The 24,750-nt window shown below is 37.5% G+C and overlaps 1 protein-coding gene across 1 annotated transcript in view; it reads left to right on the forward strand.

Annotated features, from left to right (window-relative positions):
* Window positions 1-24,750, forward strand: part of LOC138052556 (structural maintenance of chromosomes protein 6-like) — a 57,639-nt gene that overhangs the window by 23,560 nt on the left and 9,329 nt on the right. The window contains exons 9-26 of the mRNA XM_068899099.1: window positions 3,146-3,226; window positions 3,851-3,997; window positions 5,315-5,406; window positions 7,051-7,206; window positions 7,877-8,055; window positions 9,751-9,923; window positions 11,739-11,765; window positions 12,764-12,844; window positions 13,161-13,244; window positions 14,838-14,947; window positions 15,696-15,789; window positions 15,899-15,964; window positions 18,622-18,681; window positions 20,939-20,989; window positions 21,175-21,294; window positions 22,406-22,543; window positions 23,844-23,959; window positions 24,296-24,395. Coding sequence (XP_068755200.1) covers window positions 3,146-3,226; window positions 3,851-3,997; window positions 5,315-5,406; window positions 7,051-7,206; window positions 7,877-8,055; window positions 9,751-9,923; window positions 11,739-11,765; window positions 12,764-12,844; window positions 13,161-13,244; window positions 14,838-14,947; window positions 15,696-15,789; window positions 15,899-15,964; window positions 18,622-18,681; window positions 20,939-20,989; window positions 21,175-21,294; window positions 22,406-22,543; window positions 23,844-23,959; window positions 24,296-24,395 — 1,875 coding nt within the window. The remainder of the gene's footprint in view (window positions 1-3,145; window positions 3,227-3,850; window positions 3,998-5,314; window positions 5,407-7,050; window positions 7,207-7,876; window positions 8,056-9,750; window positions 9,924-11,738; window positions 11,766-12,763; window positions 12,845-13,160; window positions 13,245-14,837; window positions 14,948-15,695; window positions 15,790-15,898; window positions 15,965-18,621; window positions 18,682-20,938; window positions 20,990-21,174; window positions 21,295-22,405; window positions 22,544-23,843; window positions 23,960-24,295; window positions 24,396-24,750) is intronic.

Below are 24,750 nucleotides of genomic sequence, written 5' to 3' on the forward strand. Positions count from 1 at the left end.
TTAACACTGTTACCGGCTTGTGGGGGCATTCTCATAGTTTTAGTTTCTGCCTATTTTCATGTCTCTTTAATATCTCAACATTCTGGGCATCTTGGCTGGGAATTGGAGTGCAGTTTTCGTTCTCGGTGGGGATTTTGCAGTTACTGTAGTACATGAGATTTTACTGCCCCATCAGTAAAATACGGTTAATGGAACGTGACCATACTAAAAGGGGCTATTCATGTCGCGTTAGTTATCTTCGTGTTCTTTGTAGTCGGTCGTTCAAGGTCATAAAATCAATGGTTTTGTTGTAAATAAAATGAGGACACAGTGACTTTGTTCCTAGATATCAGTTTATAACGTACACTTGCATTGGCCAAATCTGTTAAGGCCTCATTCATAACTGTTAAAGAGCACGTGTAATACCTACCTGCTCATAGAAGAAGCTGTACAACTGGCTACTTTAATAGACAGAGTCTAGCTATAAAAGCCTCAGTTAGCCGTCCAAGGTTCACTTGGCAGTTTTGTCTTCTATAGTAAAACAACTAGCTGTTGGCATTTGTTAAAGTTTTTTCCCCTCCCTCCCTCCCTTTGGAGATGGGTTGGGTTTATCGCCCTGCCTTCATTAAAATTGGGTCACTCCTGCGAGGTGCGGTTAAGTCTGCGCAGCGACTTCCCCCAAGCTTGTTGGCTCGTTTGCCTTTGTACATTGCTCGCTACCAATACTCTTGTCCGATCCAGCACGTGCTCTTTACCAATCAGCTCGTAGTGCTGGGGAGATAAGTGAGGTTGTTTCTATATCACGCAATCCGGAAGTCGCATAGGCTAACCAGTCGCAAGGCAGTGTTCCCCTCAATAAACGCCAATACGTCTGTTGTCTCGTTCTATTGCGCCTTACATTATGCGTTAAAAGCCAACTATGTTGATACCAAGGAACAGTGACATTAATTACTGTTTATCAGCGCTATTTTTAGGCAGTCTGCAGTTGTCATAGTCACCTCCTGGAATGCTAACTGTTTCAATTAAGAATTGAACTACGACAAATACATAATAATCTTTCCCCACCTTACCTGAAGAAAATTTTTACTGATGCAACAAATGTAAATTTATACTCAAACTCAAATTTTTTTATCCCTAGACCAAAAACTGAGTTTGGAAAATGCAGCCTGCACTACAGAGGATCTGTTTTATGGAACAGGATTCCCTCTGAAATAAGAAACATGTCAGGTCTCAGGGAATTCAAAACTTTTCTCCATTGGAAAGATTATTTTATAATCATTTTTAAATTTTAATCATTTATATTTTTACTTGGGTATATAGTAACTTTATTTATAGTTAACCCATTGACTCCCAGGGGTTCCCCATTGACGAGTAAAAAAGTCTAGCCAGTTTAGGCCGGTTTGGACGTCAAAGGGTTAATTATATAATAAGTATCAGGGCTCAAAGTTTATTTTTGGCTTTGGGAGCACTTGTGCTACCAAGTGTATATTTCTAGGCGCACTGCCAAAATTTTAGGCGCATATCAAAAATGTCAGGAGCACAGCTTAAATTACTAGGAGCACCTGTTCCAACAGAAAAGCAGAACTTAAGACATTACGACTATGTCATCTTCAGTTTTTTGTATAATTTTATTTTAGTGCCATGTTTGTTATTATAACTACATTGTAGTAAGGCTGACTTACTTTTTGTTTGAGAAAGCGATAAAATTCTGACTTGTGGTTTTTAATTCAACTTGACTTCTTAATTTCAATAGCAAACTATTATTACATGAACATCATGTATTTTCCTTTTCAATGTACACTTGTAACCAAAGAAAATATACTTGAAAACCAGAATAGATACACAACTTCATAATTGATAATAGACGCGAAATTCAATGATTCCATCAGGTTACCAAGATCAGACTTAATGCTTTTGCAAATGGCAAATAAATTCTGCGCATTTAATTTGACGTCATTGTCGTAGGCCGCCGTGTCTCGCACATTCCTTTAGAGTGATTCCGCTGTGAGTGAGTCTACACAACATGAAGGATTTGGTCGCTACGTAACCGTCGCACATGCTTTCGACCCATGGCGGAGGTCTCTTTTCCCGTACTCGTCAGCCCAGTGAAGACAAAAGAAAAGAGACCTTTGCTAGCTGGAAACCATTGACTAAGCTCAGGATGAAGCGGATGAATGCACGGGGAAAGCTTTACAGTATCTGCAGTGCATAAATTCTTTCTCTGAATCCCACTCTAGCTGCTCAAATTCGCTTCACCCCACTCCTTGAAGTTTGTATATTTTCTTTTCTTGCTCGTTGGCTCATCCTCTTTAGCTTTATCGAGGACTGATATAGTGATGCAGTATCATTCGAGGCAGAATTACTCACTTTTGTGAAGGCTGCAATGCATGGCTTTTTATAAGAAAATTATTGAATGCAAGACAATATAAGCACGATCACTTAACTTTTTTAAACAATTTTCTTACCTTGAAGAAAAAGGCTCATATTAATTGTTGACCCCCTCTTGACCTTCCACCATCACAAAACTTTAACAATGTGCAATAAGCATGTGCTTTATTCATAGTCTTTATTTGCACGTGTCAGCAGAGTTTTAACAAAACAAAGTTTTAACAAAAGAGTATGGGATGGAACGAAACATCAATAGGAAAAATGGACCTTCACCGGCGTTGGGGGAATTTGTTGAGAAAACTGACAACAAATAAACACACACTGATGAAAGGAAAATAGTGTAACTTTATTATTTAGGGCCAGATTTTGTTATGTATATCTTTATATCTGATAATTGACATTTCTGTTTCATCACGTTCTACACAGAATACGTAAGTATAGTCAGGTGAGAAAAAGCAGAGGGGCAATTCAGTCACACTGTACTTGAGCTTTGAAGGCGCGTGAGTGCGATCATACGTGATTTTTTAGGCGCACAACCAAAAATTTAGTCGCTTGTGCGACCATTTGGTCGCAAACTTTGAGCCCTAAGTATAAGGAATATGGTAACGTTTTTACACGACTCCTAGGAAGACCACTTTTATTGTGATAAGATTTTTTGTTTATTAAAAAAGATTGATTGATTGATTGCATACATACAAAACTGAGTAGAATTGAACAAAATTGTCTTTGGTTTAGTGAAGACTGCATGTGAATCAACTTTGATCTTGTTTTGTTTCAGGATGTTGCTAAAATTGAAAGCTCTTTGGGGAGACTTAAGTCTGGCCTTCCAAACTATGACAAGAAGATCCAAGGATGTGAGGTTTGTTTTTGGTTTTTACCTTAAGTATAGCATTCATTTGCCTGTCACAAGTGTTTAAAACAAACTTTAAGATAAGTGGACAAAAAAATACAATTTTCTATATTCTTTCATGATTATTGTGGCTAATGTGTCAGATTTCCTTATTCATGGTTCATAGGGGTCATGGAAAATCTGGAATGGAATTTTATGGTCAGTCATGGAAAGTCATGGAAAATTATCATTATAAGATTAATCATTCCAGTTGTCAAAGCAAAGATAAAATGAAATAAAGACGAGTTTTCTATCAAACAATCGGATGTTTGGTGGACAGAAGTTGTTAATTTATTTAAATTAAATTTGAACCAAGTCATGTCAGAGAAAATATCCTATTGTAAGAATAGTTTTGAAAATTTTCTTATGTGACAGCTAAACTTAAGGTCATGGAAAGCTAGAGAACTGTCATCTCATGATCATGACCTTCTCTATTATAGTAGCTTTCCATAACCTTAAGTTTAGCTGTCACATAAGAAATTTTTCAAAACTATTCTTACATGATGGGAAAAGTCATGAAATTTGAAGAGCTTAAAAGAGTATGAACCCTTTTATTGTCAATGTGATGTTCTTTGTCTTAATTTTTTCTGAAAGGATAAAATGACAGACATTGAAGAGGAAGTGAGAACAGTAGAACATGCAATAACACAGATAAAAAATGAGGCAGAGTTGCTACAAGCAAAACAGAAGGAAGCGTGTACGCAACTACAAGAAAAGAAAAAAGCATTAAAAGAGAAACAAGTATGTTGACTGCACCTCTTAATGTTCTCTCTATATAATTTGTTGTAGATTTAGCTGTAAAGATTCATTTGTCAGTGTGTATGGTAACTAACATGTACCTTGGATGTACAGTTAATCAAGAGGTCATTGTCTTTTCATTGCATAGGGTTGTAGTTATTGTTATAAGGCAGGTACAAAAGTCAAACCCGGTCATCTCAGGTTGCTCACCTCGGATCAATGTAAAAGAAAAATTGATAAGGCCTTAAGAAATCACCCTATCCCTAATCCTTAAATCCTTAAGCTAACCTTGGTGAAATCAGGACATACATGTACGTTGAATAATTTTGGTTTACAAAACTGTACTGTTTTTCACTGGATCTGAGATGAGAATCCCGAGTTGATCAGGTTTTACTTTCGTACCTGGCAGCTAGCTGTTTGGGAGTGACATATTGATCATTATAAGATATAAACGCCCAAAGCAACAATCTATTCAAGGGAGTCACTGACAGGTTTAAACTGTGTAATAAATGTTTGTGTTTGTTAATAATTAAATTTTCTACTAGGGTTTTACAGTCTTCTTAATTTATTGCTTTTCTGGAAGAAAAGAAGAAATTGATTTACCAGTAGTATCTGAAAAGGTCTAATTGTTTGAAACCCTTGTGCCTTATCAAAGGTAAAACCAGACAGTAAGACCTGATGGTAATTTTAAATACTACAGTAGTAATTACAGAGGCTGGAATTACAGGTATTTAAGTGTAACTCTTCACTTCAGCTTCAAAACTAGTCGATAGAGGCATTAATTAATTTTGTGTGGTGTTGAATGGAAACTGTTAAATTTAATGGCTGTCCTTATAATATCCAAAATAACTTTCTTTCATTGTTCAAACTATTGAAATTCCTTTAGTCAATTTGTAAAGGTCTCTTGAACATAACCAGCTTTCCTTTCTCCTCCAGTTCTAAATCCTCATGCCATGAAGCAAGCATACATCCCTTTGTCATTGTATTTTGTTACAGTTTGGAAATTAACACTGAGTTTGTTGAAGGGATATAACCAGCAATGTAAGAAATAAATAACCATCCAAATAGCTATGGGCCACAAGTTAATTAATAATGACATACAAAGGGGTTAAAGCTAAGTGAAAGTTGTGTAAATGATGAAATTGTGACCCCAGTTCATGTTGATGTTTCCCTTTTTCTCACTACCTCCTTGTCAGCCAATCCCTGCCATAAAATATGTTTACTTTAGTATCATCTCCCTGTTCTTTGTTGTTCTTAAATCTGAGGAAAAGGAGAGGGTAATGACATCACAAACTGATGCTTTTCCCCAATTTCTTTCAGTCTGTTGTAAGAAGACTGCAACAGGAAATTGTGGAAGAAACACGCAACCAAGCCACATATCAAGAAAGATTAGAAGAAATAAAGAGCTCTGTGTATGTCTTTTTGTTTTTTTGGTATTCCCAAAACAAGGAAAGTGCTTCAGTGTTTGTGCCATCAAAAAATTGACAATGAAATACAGGGCGTTACTAAACACAGGAATGGAACGGAATATACCGGAATAAACCGGAATATGCTGGAATGAGGCGGAATAACACCGGAATGAAACGAAATGAAGAAGAATGGTTCCGGAATATACCAGAACATGCCGGAATGACACCGGAATGAGGCGGAAGGACATCCAAATAAAGCGGAATATACCGGAATGAACCTGAAAATTTGATGTTCTAGTTAGCGCCGACCGATTTCGGTTGTTTCAGTCAACTTTTGTTGTGTCACATGATTTCCTAAGGGAATTGCATGTGTTTTTGCCTTTTGTAACATTTGGAGCACTTCGATCATGGGAAAAATTTGACGGGCATATGCGTCGCTAAATGAATAATTATTTGTTGTGGAAGTAATTTCTTTTTTGGTGAACAAATACAGTAGTAAGAGAAACAGAATGTTATTCTAATAATTGTTATAAGCAGATACAGAGAAATTCTCTGTTTATCTTTTGATAAGCAACTTTATTAATAGTGTTCCTACACTGTAGTTAGTTCAGTAAGGCTATACTTCCACATGCTTTCTATTATTTTTATGGGTTAGAATGTTTCTTTTATTTTTTAAATGACTCTTAGGTGAAAGACTAAAAAAAATTGACCTGATCCTGATGAGGTTGCAAAATTTGACAACTAGATCATTAGTGTCATTAGGAAAGGGTTTGTCTGTCTTCTTTTACCTCTTGTCAACAGTCTGCATTTCACACCAACTGCCTCTTGGGTAATTGTGAAGAAGAGCTCCCCAAAAAACCTGTCGGCCGACAGTTGACCGACAGGTTACCGACAGTCTACCGACAGCTAACCGACAGGTTAAGAAAAAAGAAAAATTGTGGTAAAAATGAGCAGTTAACGTGACATAACATTCCGTAATGGTGATGTATGACTCGACAGCCTTCACCTACTTACCGATAACTCGAACAGAATCTCAATTCCCTTGGATTTGAACTAACTTTTCAGTCATTTTTACCCGGATAACTCAAACCCCGATATCTCGAAAACCCTGCTAACTCAAGGTATCGTTATGAACTGCCTTTAACTCTTTTTGCGTAGTTTAGAAGCAATAGACAAGTAAATGCCCCGCCGACAGGTTACCGACAGGTTACCGACAGGTTGCCAACAGGTCACCGACTGTCGGCCCACATAACACAAACTGTTGGCCGACAGTTGGGCAACAGTCGGCCAACTGTTGGCCAACAGTCGGCCGACAGTTGGGCAACAGTCGGCCAACTGTTGGCCAACAGTCGGCCGACAGTTGGGCAACAGTCGGCCGACTGTTGGCCGACAGTTGACCGACAGTTGACCGACAGTTGACCGACAGTCGGCCGACAGGTTTTTTGGGGAGCTCTTCTTCACAATTACCGCCTCTTGAACAGCCTTATCCAGAATTTCAGTTGAACCCATAAATTCTCATACAAATCCATCACCTTTACGTTTGGGTCACACCAATCTCTTTCCACTTTTACCGTTGTATTTCCTTATCTTTAAAATTAAGACTTTTTTCCTGTATAGAATGATTTAGGGAACTGTTGTGTCTTTTAGTGAGATGGAGGAGGAACGCCAGGAAAAGAATCTTTTATTAGAGAAGAGAAAGAAGGATGTGGAAAAACTCCAAGCAGATCTTCAGGATCTACAGAAAGAAAAAAATGAAGTGGAGAGCGAAAAGCAAAAGTACAGAGAACAGCTTGCTCAGTTGAGGTTAGAAACACTTCAGTTACAGAGATTTTATAAGCTTTTTGAGTTTAGTCATTTTTATCACTAAATAATAACTACCTGGTAGTAGTTATTAAAACGAAAACCACGAGGTGGGCAATAGTGTTTGCACGTCTGTTGTATATATAACGTCATTCAAAATGGCACAGAAAATGCAGACAGTCAACGAAATAATCTTAAAAAAGGTCACCTTTGAAACCACAGGACACCCAGGATTATGAAGTTCAATCTCCTTCATCAAGCGGTATAACAAAATGATTCACATGGTTTATAGGGTTGTTCATAGAATGACAGTAATGTTTACCACCTAAAACTGTGCGTAGCAGAATGCGATGTTTCTTAATAATAAAATAATGTGTTGACAAATGATTAATGTATAGTTATTGTAGCATAATACTTTTTGGCATGAATCTACATGTATAGAGCGGTTGGTATGCTCTTTTCATACTACTTGAACTTTTATTTGGTACTGAAAGCCTTTGCTAGATCAAACCAATCACTAATAATAATTATTATTAATGACATATTTGTCGTGTTCTTTCACGTCATTGACAAGTTTTGGGGAATGTTGTTTCCAGAGCCTGCCCCAAGAAATGATAAGTTTGACATGTACGTGTAGGTTTATCATGTTCTCTCATTTTACTTGATTCCATAGTAAAGAGGAAGACTCACTGGGAAAAGAAATTAAAGAAAAGAAAAGGCGTGTACAACAAGCTCAAAACCAAGCTGCTAACAGACTGTTGAAGTTTGGAGACTGGATGCCTCACTTAGTGAACAAAATTAACTTTGCTGTGCGAGAAGGAAAGTTTACTTATCCTCCTAAAGGCCCTATTGGTAAGATTATTTTACAGAGTTGGGGGGAGGGAGGGTTGGGTTGAACACATGTATTTCCTTACCTTAGGAGGAGGTGGCAAAAAAATAATTACAACTAATAACTTAGGCCTGTCCTGTTCAGACTTGGCACCAAGCTCAGAGCTTGAACACTGCCACTATCCTGAACCAGGGATGTCGATAATAGCCAGGAGCCGTGGAAAATACCAGGCTGAAAAAAGGGTAATTGTGAACAACAGCTCACATCCACCGGCTGTCGGAGCCGTGGAAAATACCCGGCTGAAAAAAGAACTTACGATCTTACGAACTTACATTCTTTAACTCTTTGGCGCCTACACTGGCCTAAACCAGCCAGACTTACTATTTTACTATGTCTAATGCCAGACGATTTTACTTGTCAATGTCCCATTAAAATGGAGAACTGCTTTCTTGTAAATGTCTTCAGTGAAACAATATATCATTTTTTCACTGTTGAAGAAACAAGATCATTAACACCTCATTTCAAAGAACTTGTGTGTTTGGCAAAAAAGCTTATTGGTCAGTGGTATTTCTCCTTCATTTATGTGAAGTGAATTTTTATTGGTAAGAACATCCCGAGTGGCCTTGAATTTACCTCCCAAAATCAAGTGAAACGCATTTCCGAGAGGGGGAGCATGCCAGTCACACAGTTACTGAAAGCTGACCATTTTAAAATTGGTACTATCAGTGCTATTTGAATTGGGTGCTTACACTCAAATGCAAGACTCACATGACTCGCTGACTCACAGTTTTTCAAGACCCGCCCCTCTATGTACCGGTATGCTAATGTCACCATATCACAGGGTCACGTTAAGAGCTCATCGAGGTTGACTGCTGACCAGGTACTGGGTTTTGATTGGATCGCAGGCTCAAGACAGGTTAACTTATTGTAAGAATAAATAACCCAGGAGCTCTACTTTAAGGCTTGGCTAAATCTATATAATTATTATACTGCTTCAGATATGTACATGTGCAATAACAGTCTGAAACAAATTCAAGAAGGCAAGACAGTCACCTACTTTTAATTAAAAGAGCAGGCAGGGAAATAGATTCAGTGTTCTTTGACTTCATGCAGCAAGTTTCTCAAAACCTCAAGTTAGGGAACTTCACAACACATTTTATGCATCAGCATAGAAAATAGGGTATTCTAAACAATAGGGTAGACTTTCATTATACTGGACTAAAATGGCGGAGGACAAAAGAACCATTGTTATTCCAATTATGCCTTGTTCTTTTTTTTTCGTGGACATTAATTAATGATTTCTGATCCGGTATATAAAAGACCAGCCAAACAACAACTGTAGGCTCAGTGGGCTGTATGTGGAGTATAGTTTAGTAACATACTCAACTGGAAGTGCTAAAGTGAAATCACTTCACTGACTACACTGCTTTGCATTTGAACCTTTTACAGCTGTGTCTTTATTCTCTTATTGCCTCCCTTTAAGTGAAACCCATCCTTATAAGAGAGCTATAGTCATCTCCATGAAAAAGAAAGCATGTATTGAGTGAATATTGCATGGCAACCCCAACAAAAAAAAAACAATAGAAACTTTCTTTGAACAGTTCAGTTGGGAATGTGTATGGGCTTTCTTCCAATCCTTGAAATTAGTTGTAAAGTGGCATCCAAGTGTAAAAGGATCTTTCAGTTATGCAGAATATTTCTTTTACCTCATCTTTAAGGATTGCATGTCCATTTGAGGGACCAAAAGTGGTCAAAGGCAATTGAGGCTTGTCTCAGAAATCTTGCATATGGATTTTGCGTGACTAATTTTGAAGACTCTAAAGTTGTCAAGGCCATCATTGCTCAAACTTGTACAAGATTCTTCCCAGTTGTGCTTGTGTGTCCTTTTCAGGTACCAGTAAATATTGTATATCCATGGTACAATCTTTGACATTTCAAGTGGAAAATGAAGACCACCCCTCCCCCAATTTCAATGATCATGAAAAAATTATGACAGGGGTCAACTTGTGCAAGGATTCATCATTTTTCATTTTATTTTGTCCAAGATTAATATTATGGGTTGGCTTTTAAAATAAAAATTATGGTATTGGGGGCATGCAGTCAGTAACTACACATGATCAAACAAACCAGTCATGGTTACAGCTGGAAGTATTTACTGTCACAAGTTGATGCCGTAAAACTGCAAATGAGGCAACGATCAAGCAAATGGCATTTGCGCAAATAAGTTCATATAAAAACAAAATACAAAGCTAAAAGAAAGCGAAAACTATAAATGTACACAACTCCAACCTTGTCCAGCCTTCGGGACCACAGAATAGGCAGAAAAAAGGCACTAAACAAGCGACAAAAAAATCCATGCGAATCTCTACTCTAACAACTGAAATTTTTCAGACTACACTAGCCGGACAGCGCTCAGCAAGATCATGTGATCTGAAATGGCACGAAAATACACAATTTGGGCAAGCTGCAACTGGCAACAGTTACAAACGGGAGAGGACAAAACGCAGATCCCAACTCCACGGAGTACGTACATGTACCCTAAGTATGGAGTACCCAAATTGAGTACCCCTAAAAATAATTTATTGGTCAAATTAAATACTTTATCAACATGGCGAGGTATTTAGATGTACATACCTTTTCCAGCTCTCCGATTGTTACAGTTCGATGCAGTTCATGGATTGGCGGCCATCTTGAAGTTTCGTAGGTATTTCGTGTATCCCTTATTGTTGTGTAATTTCAGACAAATATTCATACAAACTGTATACCCCTGCATACCATTCAGGCCCATGTATACCCATATATAGCCCCATGGAATGGAATAGAAAACTTTATCTGTACACGGTAATTTCATCAGATTACAAATAGGCATATATCTGTATACAGGGGCATACGTGATTATATATGGGTATAAAGGGGCCTTATATGCATGTGTGGGTATACACTGTATACTATGTACGTAGCGGTATGCATGGGTATATTATGGGTATACACAGGTCTATATGTGCATACAGGGATACACAGGTTTGTATGAACAAAACAAAAAATAAATACACAAGTTACAGTAAGGGATACATGACATACCTTCGAAATTTCAAGATGGCGGCAAATTTGTGAACTGCATTGAACTGTAACAATCGGAGATCTGGAAAGCTCAAAATAAAAAAGGTATGTACATCTAAATACCTCTCCATGTTGATAAAGTATTTAATTTGACCAATAAATGATTTTAGGGGTACTCCATTTAGGTATTCCATAGGATACTCCATGGAGTAGGGCTCGGCGTTTTGTCCTCTCCCGTTACAAACACAAACAAATTCTAACTGCAATGTAATTAAGTTATCTTTGGAGAATTGATGCCACTTTTGACTCATTTAATTAAACAGTAGTGCTGTGTCCATAATTCCTCTTATTCTTGGAACTTGCCTATTCTTCTTTTAGTTTGTCATTTCGAAACAAATCTGTACGTAGCAAAACGTCACACTGCCAAATGTATGACAAGCCATGAGTTTCATTTAAACAGATATATGAAATTTATTTTTACCTACCGGGTACATTGACATAATTTAACCAGTGTCACATAACACAGAATTCGAAGTTACCAAAATTTCATTACATGTGAATGGGGCAATGGGTTCTGCAAAGAACGTAAGTTGTTGTTTGAGTGACTGTCACTACTTAGTTATTTTTCTTTTCATATACTTTGCAGGAAACTTTGTATGATGTATCGTCAAATGTGAGTCAATAAATTTTGTGTAAATTAATTACCCAGGTACTAATATAAATGCATTAATTAATTTGAGAAAATAAGGTCAGACGCTATTCCGCTACAAATAAAACCCAATTATAGTATTGTAATGCATCCATTTCACTGCACTTTATAGAATTATAGATTTCTAATAACTTAATAGTTTAAAGACAAAGATGCACAACTAAAAAGGGTGTGGCTACACTCCCTGTTTTGTGTGAATCCATCCAAGCATGACTGACATTATCAAGATGGCAATAGATCATGTGACATATATGTACATATAACAGGGCAGAGACAAAGATTTTTCCATGACAAAAGCATGTGATTGAGGATCGTACTTGAGAATGAAAAAGTTATTAAGACAAACAACTTTATATTGATTGAAATAATTTAAAAATTAAATTAATTAATGTATATTTGAAGTGCAGATTATCAACGAAACTGAGTAGGGATCCTCGCACTTATCTGGACAAATTAAGCATTATTGTCTCTTATAGACACCTGAAAAATTATTGAGAAAAAAGGTATTTTTTCTGAGATGCATGACTTCTGCCTCAGATTTATCACTCAAGTCGTTGTATTTTCTTACAAATTAATGTCTATATATATGTATATCAATCCTGATTCATATTACCAGTAAATTGAAGTTAAAAACAATGGCAAACAACACCAGTCTACAACTATTTGGCTTAGACTGGTTTTACAAGAGTGCATGTGCAATATGATATGACCAGTGAAAGAAAATCATGAGGAAAATTAAGGTACATGTGTCATACAGTTTTAAGAATCGCAAGCTGCAGGATCTGGGGCACATATACAGGTGTGAATTGGCTATTAAATTTTATGAGCACAACAGGCCATGGGAGCTGAACCTTTGGTATTACAGTCAAAACAACTGGGATCTCCTGATTGCAAGCCGCGTACCCCAGCTACTTATAGTAACTTCTAATGATTTTTTTTTATCATTTCCTTTTAAACTTTAGAAACCAACTTGTGAATATCCAACAGTGTTAGACATGTTGGATCTCGATGATCCAGTGATTTCAAATTGTTTGGTGGACCAGGTACGCGACTGTATCACGTGCATCCATGTTCTCGTCAGGGTCTGAAATTGCAACCAGCTGGTCACCAATTAATGCGACTTAAATTTGAGCCTTGGCGATTTATATTTTTAGGCTAGTCGCCAGCTGGATACTGATCATGAAGACTAATATAACTACCAGTGAAGATCATTAATATACTAAGGCGATCTTAGACACTTATTAGTTTGTGTATGTTGGGCAGCCCTCTTGTGGACTTTGTTGTGTATACTCTTTTAAGCCTGCCATTTGCTGTATTTGATTTCTATGTAATAGTTCTAACGTTTTCATGTTTTTTTAGCTTCACATAGAGTCTACTTTGCTCATAGAATCCAGGTCACAAGCGACTGAAGTAGTGCTTTCTAGGAATGCCCCAGCAAAGCAGGTGAACTTCATATTTCACGTTGTTGGACTATATTGATCTGCACATACTACATTGCTAAATGAATTAATTTAAGCTAGTGTTTGTCACTGACTCGTGGTATTTTGTTGTTGTTTAAGGACGGTGCCTACTAATTCAAAGCTATTTTTGCACGGTTTTGACAATATGTGGGAAAAGCAGATCTCAACAAGTGTTACTAAAATCCAAAAAGAAAATTGGGGGTAACCCTGCATTTTTCAAAGATAATTCTCAAACTCATTAATTATTCATAAGGCTGTAAGCCAATAGGATTATTGCATTTGGTCAGGTGCAATGGTTTGGATACCCAGTGAAACCCTTATGGCACTGCAAGCAGTGTTTGAAATTTGTTGAAACACTCCTAATCTGCATATTCATTAATCATGGTAAGCAGTGCATTCCAGAGTGCGCAAATACCAGGAAAAACAATTGATTCCATTTCATTCGTTTGAGAAGTTATTCCAATCACTCATTCAGCGTGTTTCATTGCGATGACAAACAACTCGAAAACAATAAAACACTCGGGCCCGGAGGCCCTCATGTTTCAATAGTTTTCTCGTTGTTTGAAATCGCAATGAAACACTTGAATTCGTGTTTGAAATATAACTTAATCAACAATATTAGCAAAAAGCTTTAAAATACAAAGCAATGTATGGTGTTCCTTTCCAACGTAAAGATTAATTATCTCTGAAAAATGCATGGTTACCCCCAATGTTCTTTTTGGATACCAAGAGCACTTGCTAAGTTCTGCTTTCTCCGCATAAATTTAAACCGCGCAAAAACATCCCTGCATTAGAAAGCACTACCGATAGGAAATCCGCGCATCTGGAGATTCGCAAAACGTACGCACAATTACAATAGTAGGCACCGTCCTTAAGACATTTTGGCTAAGTCTTAAGCCTTCATCAGTTATAAGAGCAATGGATGTTAGTACGCCTGATTTCCCCGGCGAGGAGGCAACCTGGAGGTCCCTGCGTAAAAAGGGTAAATAATTATATAAATTGGTAGATCTTCAAGGGGGAATCAATCTCGATTTGCTCAACTGGGCATGCAAGGTGGTATCAGTATTGCTTAAATGGGTGTGGTATTGGAATTGTGCTACATGGCCGAGGTGTTTTGGGGGTCACAAAGTAGAAACTCACAAGGAGAACCAAGGTGCTGTTCAAGTTAGCAATTGAAAAATCAAACATTGAAGCAAATCAGGTTGCCTGGCTCAGAAATTGATTTTGTCCGGACACAAATCAGAAACAGGAGTGACAATTTGTCTGACACAGATCAGAAACAGGGGTGGCATGTTCAGCATATAATTTAAACGTATCTCAATGTTTCATACTATCTTAGGCGGGGGCAGATGGAGTGAAAACTATTATTAGTTTAAAGTTGAAAAATGAAACATTGCGCAAGCAGCTTCATGTGCTGTTTACCAAGGTCTTATAATAGTACGTGCAAGATGCACAGTAGTTGGTTTTCATGCCATGCATCTCAGTAGAATTTGCACTTTCATTACCTTTGGTTGCAAATTTCAACCATAGTTTGAAGCGAACTCTTAATTTTTAGCAGATTTCAATATTTTTGTAGGCCTTTGCTGCCAGTGGTGACCTTATAATTGGTGGGCGTTCTGCGAAATCCGTTGCTCCTCCAAAAGATTGGCGGAATTATTTGTCGTCAAATGCATTTGAGGATGAAAGGTGAGTGTTAAAGGTTTTGTGAATCTCGTTGTGTTTTGTGGCTAAATGATTAAGGAGTGCAGAAATGGGGGCAAAGTGGTGTTCAGAACATCCAGCTTTGGTTTTAAAATGGGGCCAGTGGTTAACTTTCTTGTTGCAAACTTGCCAAAAGTGGGTTTTCGATATTATAGTTTTGCTTATTAGCCAGGGGCATGCAACTACAAAAATCAAGTAAAGTAATTATCAGCCATTGTCAGTGCGACAAATACTGTAGTGCTGTATAGCTATCCCCACGCTTTGAAGGGTTCCTATTTAATATTATTAAATGCCTCAGTAACATCTCACATGATTAGGAATAAGTTGTGAACCTTTCAACTTGCATGTATACTGGTATATGTCAACTTAGCATGTTTAGCAATAATTGAGCATTTTGTGATATGAATCATGTGGTCTGGGGTAAATTCTTTCTCTTTACATAATTGAATAGAGAGAGGTACGTGATCCTTGAACTTTTCTTGACATTTGAGTCAAAAATTCAGTTGGCTTCAACGAGATTCGAGCTGATGACATTCTGGTGCAATGCTCATGGGTTCGATTCCTTTTGAAGGTGCCTGAATTTTCCATTGTCTAGAAGAGACAATGATAATAATAATTTGCTTAGCAGTCACTTTTAAATTAGTGAAGAGATGGGTTACGGTAACAACTGCTGTAAACTATTTCGCAGTCTTCATTAATTTTCATAATAATTCTTGTAAATTATCATTTATAGGACATTAGTTGAGGAAATCAACAATTTAAATCATTTCAAGGATGGAGTTGGAAAAAACAGAAGGGAGTTGGAAGCCTCCTTAAAGCAAAAAAATGTGAGTAATCCAAAAGTTTGCTAGTGCTTGTCAATAATATATTATTGTTATGAAAGGAATCTGACAGGTTTGTTTGTTTGATTTGTTTCTTGTTTTGGTTCATTTCTAGAGAGAACTACAACAAAACGAAGTGAACAAAAAGCAGTTGCAAGATTCAGTGAACAATCTAAAGTTGGTCAGTACTTACAGTACTTATACAATCCTTAATATGCTTGCAATTGGGGGCCTTTCATTTTATTGAAAGGAGAATTAATGATAAGGATCTTATCTCAGAATCATGCATACATATTATTTCACTTTTTGCCATCTCAAGCATTCAGGATTATTCTGAAGTTAGTTTTAGTCCTCTGGGCTAAAATGTAGAAGCTGTTAGTGTTAGAAGTACTTAGCTAAGACATCTGTGGTGCAAAAATAGAACCTCCTTGACACCAGTTGGAAGCTCTACCCATTGTGCTACAAGGTCTCCTTACAGCATTAAATGTTTCTGCTATAGCATAAACTGTAGTTAATGTTTAGTGCAATTATAATAAATTGACGTTTGTATGTTACTGATTATACCAACTGTTCGTTTTTGTTTCCACGCCCGATCTACACACATGTTTTCCTGCCTTCTTTTATTTAAACCAATTAGATTTTTCAGTAACACGTGCAGGCAACTCTCCAGCCAATGAAATATGCTATCATGGCTTGCCGTACATGGACATTTTAACACAAATCCTCATTTTATTCTTGAAAGCTAACTGAGTATTTTCTCATTGTGCTTGCTCACTAAATTTCTCCCTTTAGCGGTTTAGCTAAATCACTCAGGAGTTCTTCATTCCGGCAACCTGGGCACTTATTTTGTATGGCTACTCCTGGAAAACACCATTACCTCTCTGAACACAACCAAGCTCATTATGGTAACCTGCACCCATCCATTTTCCTAGCGAGAGAAGAGCTAAGAGAGTGCTGATCAATTCCTTCGACTGCTAGCTATCTGTCTTTTCTGTGTACGCTACTGCCCTTTTAGGGGCATTTCCCCAGCAGGTGGTGGACTTCATCACATATCTCAACATTATTTAGTCGGCCCACAAAAGGTTTCAGAATTTCCAAAGGAGAGCTGCAGGGACGATACCCTATCCTAGAGGGCCATTCATCTCTAACTCTACCTTGAAAATGGGAGGAATTTTCTTGTCAGATACCCCTGCAACAACCCACTTAACCCAGCACCCTGGAGAGTCTTCTGAGTAAAGTGATAAAATACAGCAGTGATTATCTCCTCACTCAGACACCCAAGACTCCTGTGAACATTGACCTACTTGAAAACTATCTTGATAATAACCCAAGCAAACCAATCATTTTGTGTTTTTTCTTTGCCAGGTGCTAAGGGAAGGGTTAAGCTATTCTGTCCCCAGGACTAACACATCCTGTTCTAAAATTTCAAAAAGAATGTGTCCACTGAAGTTCAGAATGGTCATACAGCTGCAGCAGGCCCCTTCATTCCCCTCCCCCCCTCCCCCCCACTCCCACCTTTGTTAACTTCCATGTTACCCAAAAAGCACTCAAAGAGTGACTTACTATTTTCCACCTCTCTTACCCCCAAACATTTGCTATCTAGTATCTAGTATCATTGCCAACACTCTGAGGACTATTCCGTGGGATATGTCACAATAATTGACAAGGCCATAAAACTTCTCCTCTCCTCTCCCTTGGGAAGGGTGCATTTATTTCAAAGACCAATCATGGTATAAAACACACTCTTGGTCTCAGTAAGAGGATCCAACAGCCTATTACCCTGTTTAATTCGTACAATATCTTTACATTGCTTGCCCCGAGTATTTCTGTGATGCTTTCAGTATCTTCACTAGCTTTTTAAGACTTTCTGAGAGGAAGGAAGGAAAACTTTCTTGGGGACATCGTTTGTTTCTACTTTCAGTTGTGTTTTTTAAATTTTGTTTTTTTTTGTTTTTTCTTTCCGAGCTTCTTTCACCCATGATGTGCACCCACTTGCTTTGTTCTGTATTTTTTATGCCCTTACTCCCTGAGGGTGCTTTTGGCACTATGAATCAACATGGTGGTGTTTGGAAAAGATATCAAAATTCTCAGTGCTGTAGTGATCTATTAAGGGGATAGCCCTCAGAATCTTGTCTGAGGCTTCTAACAGCATGCTGCATTTGCACCATGTTGGGTGTGGCATCTGGTGTTCTTTTAAACAGCTCTTAGTAGCCTTAATGTGGGAGGATTCTGTTCCAGAGCCATGGGGATAAGTGTTGACGGCACCTATCCTTCAGATCCTCACTGAAGCGATGCCCTGGTTGCCCGAGATGGGATGAGAAATGGTGGCATATGCATATCCACTTTTTAATTTCCTAGCTGGCCCAACCTTCCAGGAGCTTGACATAGGTACACACTGCTCAAGGCAGCTGTACTCCGTGCATGGCCAGTATGCCACTCACTGACACTAGCCTAGCCCAGTGATTGCTCTCACAGTGGCACGCGGCGCTCAGGTCCTGGACAACACTTTATCCACAGCCTCTTTCCTCCCACCAATACTGAGTGTTCAATATTATTGTGTGTGACATTAACATTCAGTAGTTGTATTTGAAACTTGGGGCACATATTGTAGAGCCTGCAGACCAGCAACAGCAACTTTGCCTAACAAGAGCCTTGATAAATGACCTTGTTCCCCAGGAGTTCTTGAAGCACAATGGGTTGAGCATCTAACCTGTGTTGTGTAGGTCATTTTAAGTTTCAAATCCTGCCAAAGGCACATTACACCATTAGACATCAATAGTTATGCAATTTTGAAATGCCATAGGTTACTGTTGGTTTAACTTTTATGTGTTTCTACAGGAAATTGATGAATTGATGGAAAAACTTGAAGAGGAAGTCTCACCTGATGTATCTGAGTTGGTAATGCATGACAACATTGTATTTTGTAAATCTTTTTGTTCCAAGTACATGCACGTTGTTTGATATGTTAGAGAGATCATCTTTATTAGTGAAATGAATAACATGAGCAGTTTGTAAAAGAACCTTGCAATGTTTCCTCTAACATCAGTCATCTTCATCTTAACACATTTCAAATAAATTATATACTTCATATAAATTCTCTATCAACCCATTTGACTCGATCCTACGGGTGAGATTTTACTCTGTTTAATGCCAGACGATTTTACTCATCAATGGACGGTAGAGGTTGAACGACCTCTACTTCCACTACAAAACTGCTGGATAATGTCTGCATTTAAATGGTTCAGGAGTCAATGGGTTAAGGTGATCGTCATTTCACTTGGAAATGATTATCTTACCTCCACAGAGGTCAAATAAGGAATATTAATTTTCATATAATAAACTTTATTATTCCTCCATTGCACCATGTTACCATATTTTCTGGTTTGACCGGTTTAGAACAGAGCAAATACAGACAGAACGGGAGTTTTTCAATGAAAGGAATTGTTTTCAACAGGAAGCAAAGCCTGAGAATTTAGCTTGTCGTCGCTTGTCACTCATCATTTTGTTATCCAGTCAAATAAAGGACATTTGAATGGTTTTGTCTGTGTTGTTTTCATCATTCACAGTCGTGCCTCATTATGCAACTGATACAATCAAAAGTCATATATGATTCTTCCTCAGTGCAGGAAGAAGCCAAAATACTAGAAAATGGTATAATAGTGGCATAATAAATCCCTTCTTGAATGTTTTAACAAAATTCAAGCCTACTGCCTAACCGTCGCCCGGTCACCTGGAGCGCCTTATTTGCAAGCGCAGGCAACCAAATTTCTGAAAGAGTAGTCCGAACGGGCGCCTAACTTATCACAGGGTGATTTATCCTCACTTTGAATTAATTAATTCTGGGCTCTTGAAAAAATGACTCAGGCTGCTAACTTTTAATGTTGGAAGCCCGAAGAGCGACAGAAGAATTTTCTTAGGCAGCAGCTTTGAAATTATAATATGTGCAGACATTTTCCTTATTGCTCGTGTTTTTCCTCACCCGTTCAAGGGGAAAGATCTTATGGATATACCCACCACGAGTCCCATAGGTTAAACTCTCATTTTACAGATTAAGTCTAAGTGCCCATTTCAGTGATTAGGTCTAAATTTTCGTTTATCTTATTGCTATAGCAATATTTAGTTACAGAAACTGATTTAGAATGGTCATGTTTTTAGAGTTATGGCTGGTGTGTATATCCATGAGATCCTTGCCCCTTTAAGGCTCAGAAAAATATTAGGCAACTCGCAAAATATCTGTGTGATCAGACCTTCAAAAGGTCACGGGGTAGCGTAGCTTTGTAGATTATAGAAGCAAAATTGAACGTGTAACACAAACCACCATGTGTAGAATCATCAATGAAAGACTATTTATTCCCAAGTAGCAGAGTAATGACGTGGTTGTGATGATAAACGATGACGGTTTGAACTAAAAAGCAATTATAAAAAACGAAACGAAACTAAGAATGATGTGCAACTAAATACAATAGATGAATAGTGATGAAACAATTTAACATAATGTATCTGACGGGAAACTAACTCTTAAGTAATACAATAAACTAAACAGAGCATGGAAACAACATAAATTGACTTACTTTGGTGAAGCTCCTCGTAAGTACTTGACAAAAAACAGCAATGGATTTGTAAAGCTTGGGATAGCACAATCACGATGACATCAGCGATGTCAAACTCAATTATTTGCTCTGCAGACCCCCTCAAATATACCCCATAACCCGTCATCCGAGAATGTAAACTTAACTAAATTACATATCAAGGAGGCGGTAGTAAAATAAACCAGAAATGTGTCTGTAAATGTTCATTTACTTTACTCAATAGAGCTCTGTTGTTAAATTCTGTCCAATTGCCCTGTAATTAACCATTATTCACACAAATGTGTATGGATACTTCAGGTATGCTTCTGTCACAATAAAGCCATCTGATGATTGTGTTAAGCATATAAAATTCAGAGTTACGGACAGCCAATACAGTGTAATATTTCACATGTGTATTCTCTATCCAAATGCTTTGCAGTACACTTACAAAGTCAATCTGAATAAAAACATCTTAACTCAGTAGTTCTTATAACCAATGTAAATCATTATTTTTGGTTTTTGAAAAATAGTACTTTTGTTTATTTGATTGCCTAAACAATGTGATTGTGGCTTCTTTAAACCTTTAGGAAACTGACCTTGAGCACTGTACACAACTCATTGCTGATCTCAGTGAGCAGGTATTGAGATAATTTATGAATAATATTATTGTGCAACAAAGTTAACAATGACAAACTTAGCACACAATTCTGTTTATTGGTCAAACCCCTAATTGCAGGCTCATATGCATTGTGACAGCCATTCCGTACAAGTCAGATTATCAGTAAACTTCTCACAGATTTTGTTTCCATATACTTTTATCCAGAGTGAAAATGCAGAGGAGGAGTTGGCAGAAGCTGGTAAATTAATGGCTGAGCAAGAGGCTGTCATTGATGAGCTAAGAAGACGAATTGGTGAAGTTCTCAGGGATGCAGAACCCCTGAAGGTATGAATCAAACTGAAGGAAAATTGGAGTCGTAGTTAGTTACCTGAACCATACTTTTATTTTAGGAAGGAGGTGTGAAGACCCATGGACAATGGACATTACAAAGTGATGACACATGGCCAGCTCTATGACCACATGACCGCAGCCCTATTCCATATGAGTTTACTTATCGTTTCATGATATTTCATACTTTGGTTTTTTCTCGAATCCTTTGAGCTGTTTTATGGTCTTGCCACGTGATGTTTGTCATGATTCTTTCGTGGGCTCTCTGCATAGTTCTAAGATTCAAGATTTGTTGTTTCGTAAGATTCCAGCTTTCTGATCAGTAAGGGTAACTGTAAGTAAAATGCACTGGTCATAAACCTGGCATTTAAGAATGATCAGAATGTCTATATTTCTGAAGATCACACTCGAGCTCGCTCTGCCAAAGCTTGCCATCCAAGGGTGATCTCTTGTTCCTTCGAGGCAGAATCCATGGAAATGCATTGACTTAGATAGATGTAATGATCGACTTCTTCGATTTCGTGGGTCGTGGGTTACTGCATGTCCTCAGCAAACTGGTTGTACATTACCTTGGCCTTTTTTAGGTTCATGCTAAGCCTGACTTTGAGGCTAGCTTGGTTGAGTTTGTGTAGCATTTGTTGAAGTTCTTCAATATTGTTGGCAAAAAATAATTAATGATGCCGTCGGCAAACTGTAGATGACTAAGGTAATCACCAACGATTTTTATTCCCTTCATTTCCCAACATAGTTTGTGAAAGAGTTTTTCCAAGCAGGCAATGATGATGCATTGTCATAATTTAATGGCAACTCAATTTTTTTTTAAATGACATTTTTTGTCACAATTTTTATGCCACATACAGTGTTTTTTCAGCGTCTAGATGAAACTGAATCGCCAAAAACTGCATCTCACTCAGAAAAGTTGTTGGGTTAAAGTTACCTCTATTTTACCCAGGGACTTGAAAATGCAGGTTAATTAGATCACTGCTGATGAATTCCCTACAAAAATTCTGTGTGTATGTGGTCTCCCACATTGGTAGATTTTTTTTTTAAGTGCAAAGAAACAAGTGTCACTTAATGATTACTGTACTCAATTTTCTGACTTCTTTAGGAAAAGCTGGAGGCTCTAATACAAAAAAACGAGCAAAAAAAGGCAGAAAAGGAGCATTTTGAAAAGGAACGGGAAAAATTAGAGCAGAAAATTGATCAAACAGAGCAGGAAAGGGATAGCCTCATCAAATTAGCCGAGGTAGGGCTATCCTTTGGTCAACACAATGAACGATGTCATCATAGGTTTCTATCAAACCCATCTTAGCCCTTTAACCCCCTGACGTGGCCCACATTGATAAAAAATTATCTGGTGTTAGACACAGTAAATCTATAATTACCCCTCTTAGGAAGGAAAGAGTAAAAGGGGTTCCCTGTCACGCAAAATGATGTAATTTCATGACACGCAAAACTGCCCAAAAAGTAGAATGAGACATTGCAATAACTGCTTAAAACTGTTAAACAACATAAAAGAAATACAGAAAAGAAGTGACTTAGAAAAACATTTGACAAAAAAAAAGTTGCAACAGAACATTTCTTAAAAGCATTCTAAGATTTAAGATTTAAAATTTAAAAAGGCTAAAAAGCTGAATGAAAATCGACAACGTTTTGACATTACCGTAATGTCATTATCAAGTCAAAAATGTATAAAAACTAACCTCTGTAAATACTAAGACAAACAAGTGATGAAAATAGTTTACAAGTTAAACAAAAAGTTTCGCACGTATGGAGTCCGTTTGGACATTTATGTTTCTAGTAGATGTGTTCCACAATATGAGCATACCAGTTTTTTTACCATGGCAACATACTGTGTTCCAGACCTCCCTGATATTAAAAGCTTTGCTGGTCACCTTCGCTATTCTGTTTTGATAGTTGCTAATTTTAATGAGGCCTCATCTGCATGATCCTGCAAGCATATAAATACCGGTATGTTAGGTCGAGTTTGTGGCCTTGTTTAAGGTCACCAAAAATTTGAAAATCAGGTTGGAGGGGACTGGAAAAGAGTGAGTTGCCATGAGAACCAATTTCTTAATAGCTGTAGATGTGTTGCTTATAGAACTATTAGCCTCCCAAGTTTCAATATGATCTCTTCTGCAAATTGGCTGAGATAGATCTATTTATATACTTGATGTTATATTGGGTTGAGTGAATGACATCATCAGTCCTCTCATTTGCATATTTTACACATTTTTGAAACTTAAATGTCTCTGGAACCAATGCAGATATTTTCCAAACAGTAAATGGTGTTTTTAATCTTTCATGAAATTCTATGTGATAAACCTAAAAATTCAAGGGATAAAATTTTGATCATGGTAGCACGTACGTTAACCCATTGACTCCCATTGAAGAGTAAAATCATCTGGCATTTTGGAGGGGGGGGGGGGATCATGGATTTACATTGACTGGTGCATAACTACAATGATCCACATTTCAAATATGACATTTATATAGTATCCATCATTTCGCGATTTTTTACTCATTTCAGTGTTTTCTCCCTACAGCAAAAGGCAGAGAAGGCAATGCAACATTTTGATAGGGTTGAGACTTCTCGCACTGTGCAGGATCTTGAAACAGAAATAATAAAAAAGCAGAAATATATTGATGAAGAGGAAAGAAAGTAAGTTACTGGTTAGAAATATTTTACAAACCATTTAGGACTGAAGATTCAAGAAATTTAATTTTTTTCTGCAGCTGTTGCTTTTGCTTTGTTTTTGCAATCCCGTAATCGACCCGTGGGCATTACGGGAGTATAATGCCCTAAAATTCAGTCACAATTAGCCAATCAGAGCGCGTATTATATCGGCTACAAACACAAGCCATATAATGATAATATTTATCTTGAGATGCCTTCAGAAATGTGTTCCAGAGTAAAGATGACACAAGCAAGGCTTTCACTTCAGGATAGGATGGAAACTGCATGTCTACTTAAAAGGTTTGCTTTATCTTTGTGCAGCCATCAAAGTGCAGAGGAAGTAACAAGAGGTTATCATGACATTTTAGGCAGATTCTCAGAAATAGTAAAAAACACCACAAATATCCAAAAGTATAACAAGGTAAGAGAAAGATTTATTCTTCAAAATTATATAGCTTTTTAGTGATGTAACGTAATATTTTTAACCCATTGACACCTCAAAACGTCCTAGGAGGCCCCCAGTTAACGAGTTAAATCATTTGACATTAGACAATAAAATCTGTTTAGTCTCACTCCCAGGGGTCAATGGTTTAATTGCTGCATTTAATCCTCAATTTTTTTTCCCGGTAATGTTGGGTATCCTTTTTTTGAGAAGAACCTGGGCATGGCAATTTAAAATGTAAAGTAAAAGGTCTGTTGAAGTGTCTATACAGCCTCCAGGGTTTTTATGGTTTTGGCATCTCTGTAAAGCGTAGACAATTGTCCCAAAAAGAATT

This window comes from Montipora capricornis, chromosome 6 (assembly GCF_036669925.1).
Source record: "Montipora capricornis isolate CH-2021 chromosome 6, ASM3666992v2, whole genome shotgun sequence".
NCBI classification, from domain to species: Eukaryota; Metazoa; Cnidaria; class Anthozoa; order Scleractinia; family Acroporidae; genus Montipora; species Montipora capricornis.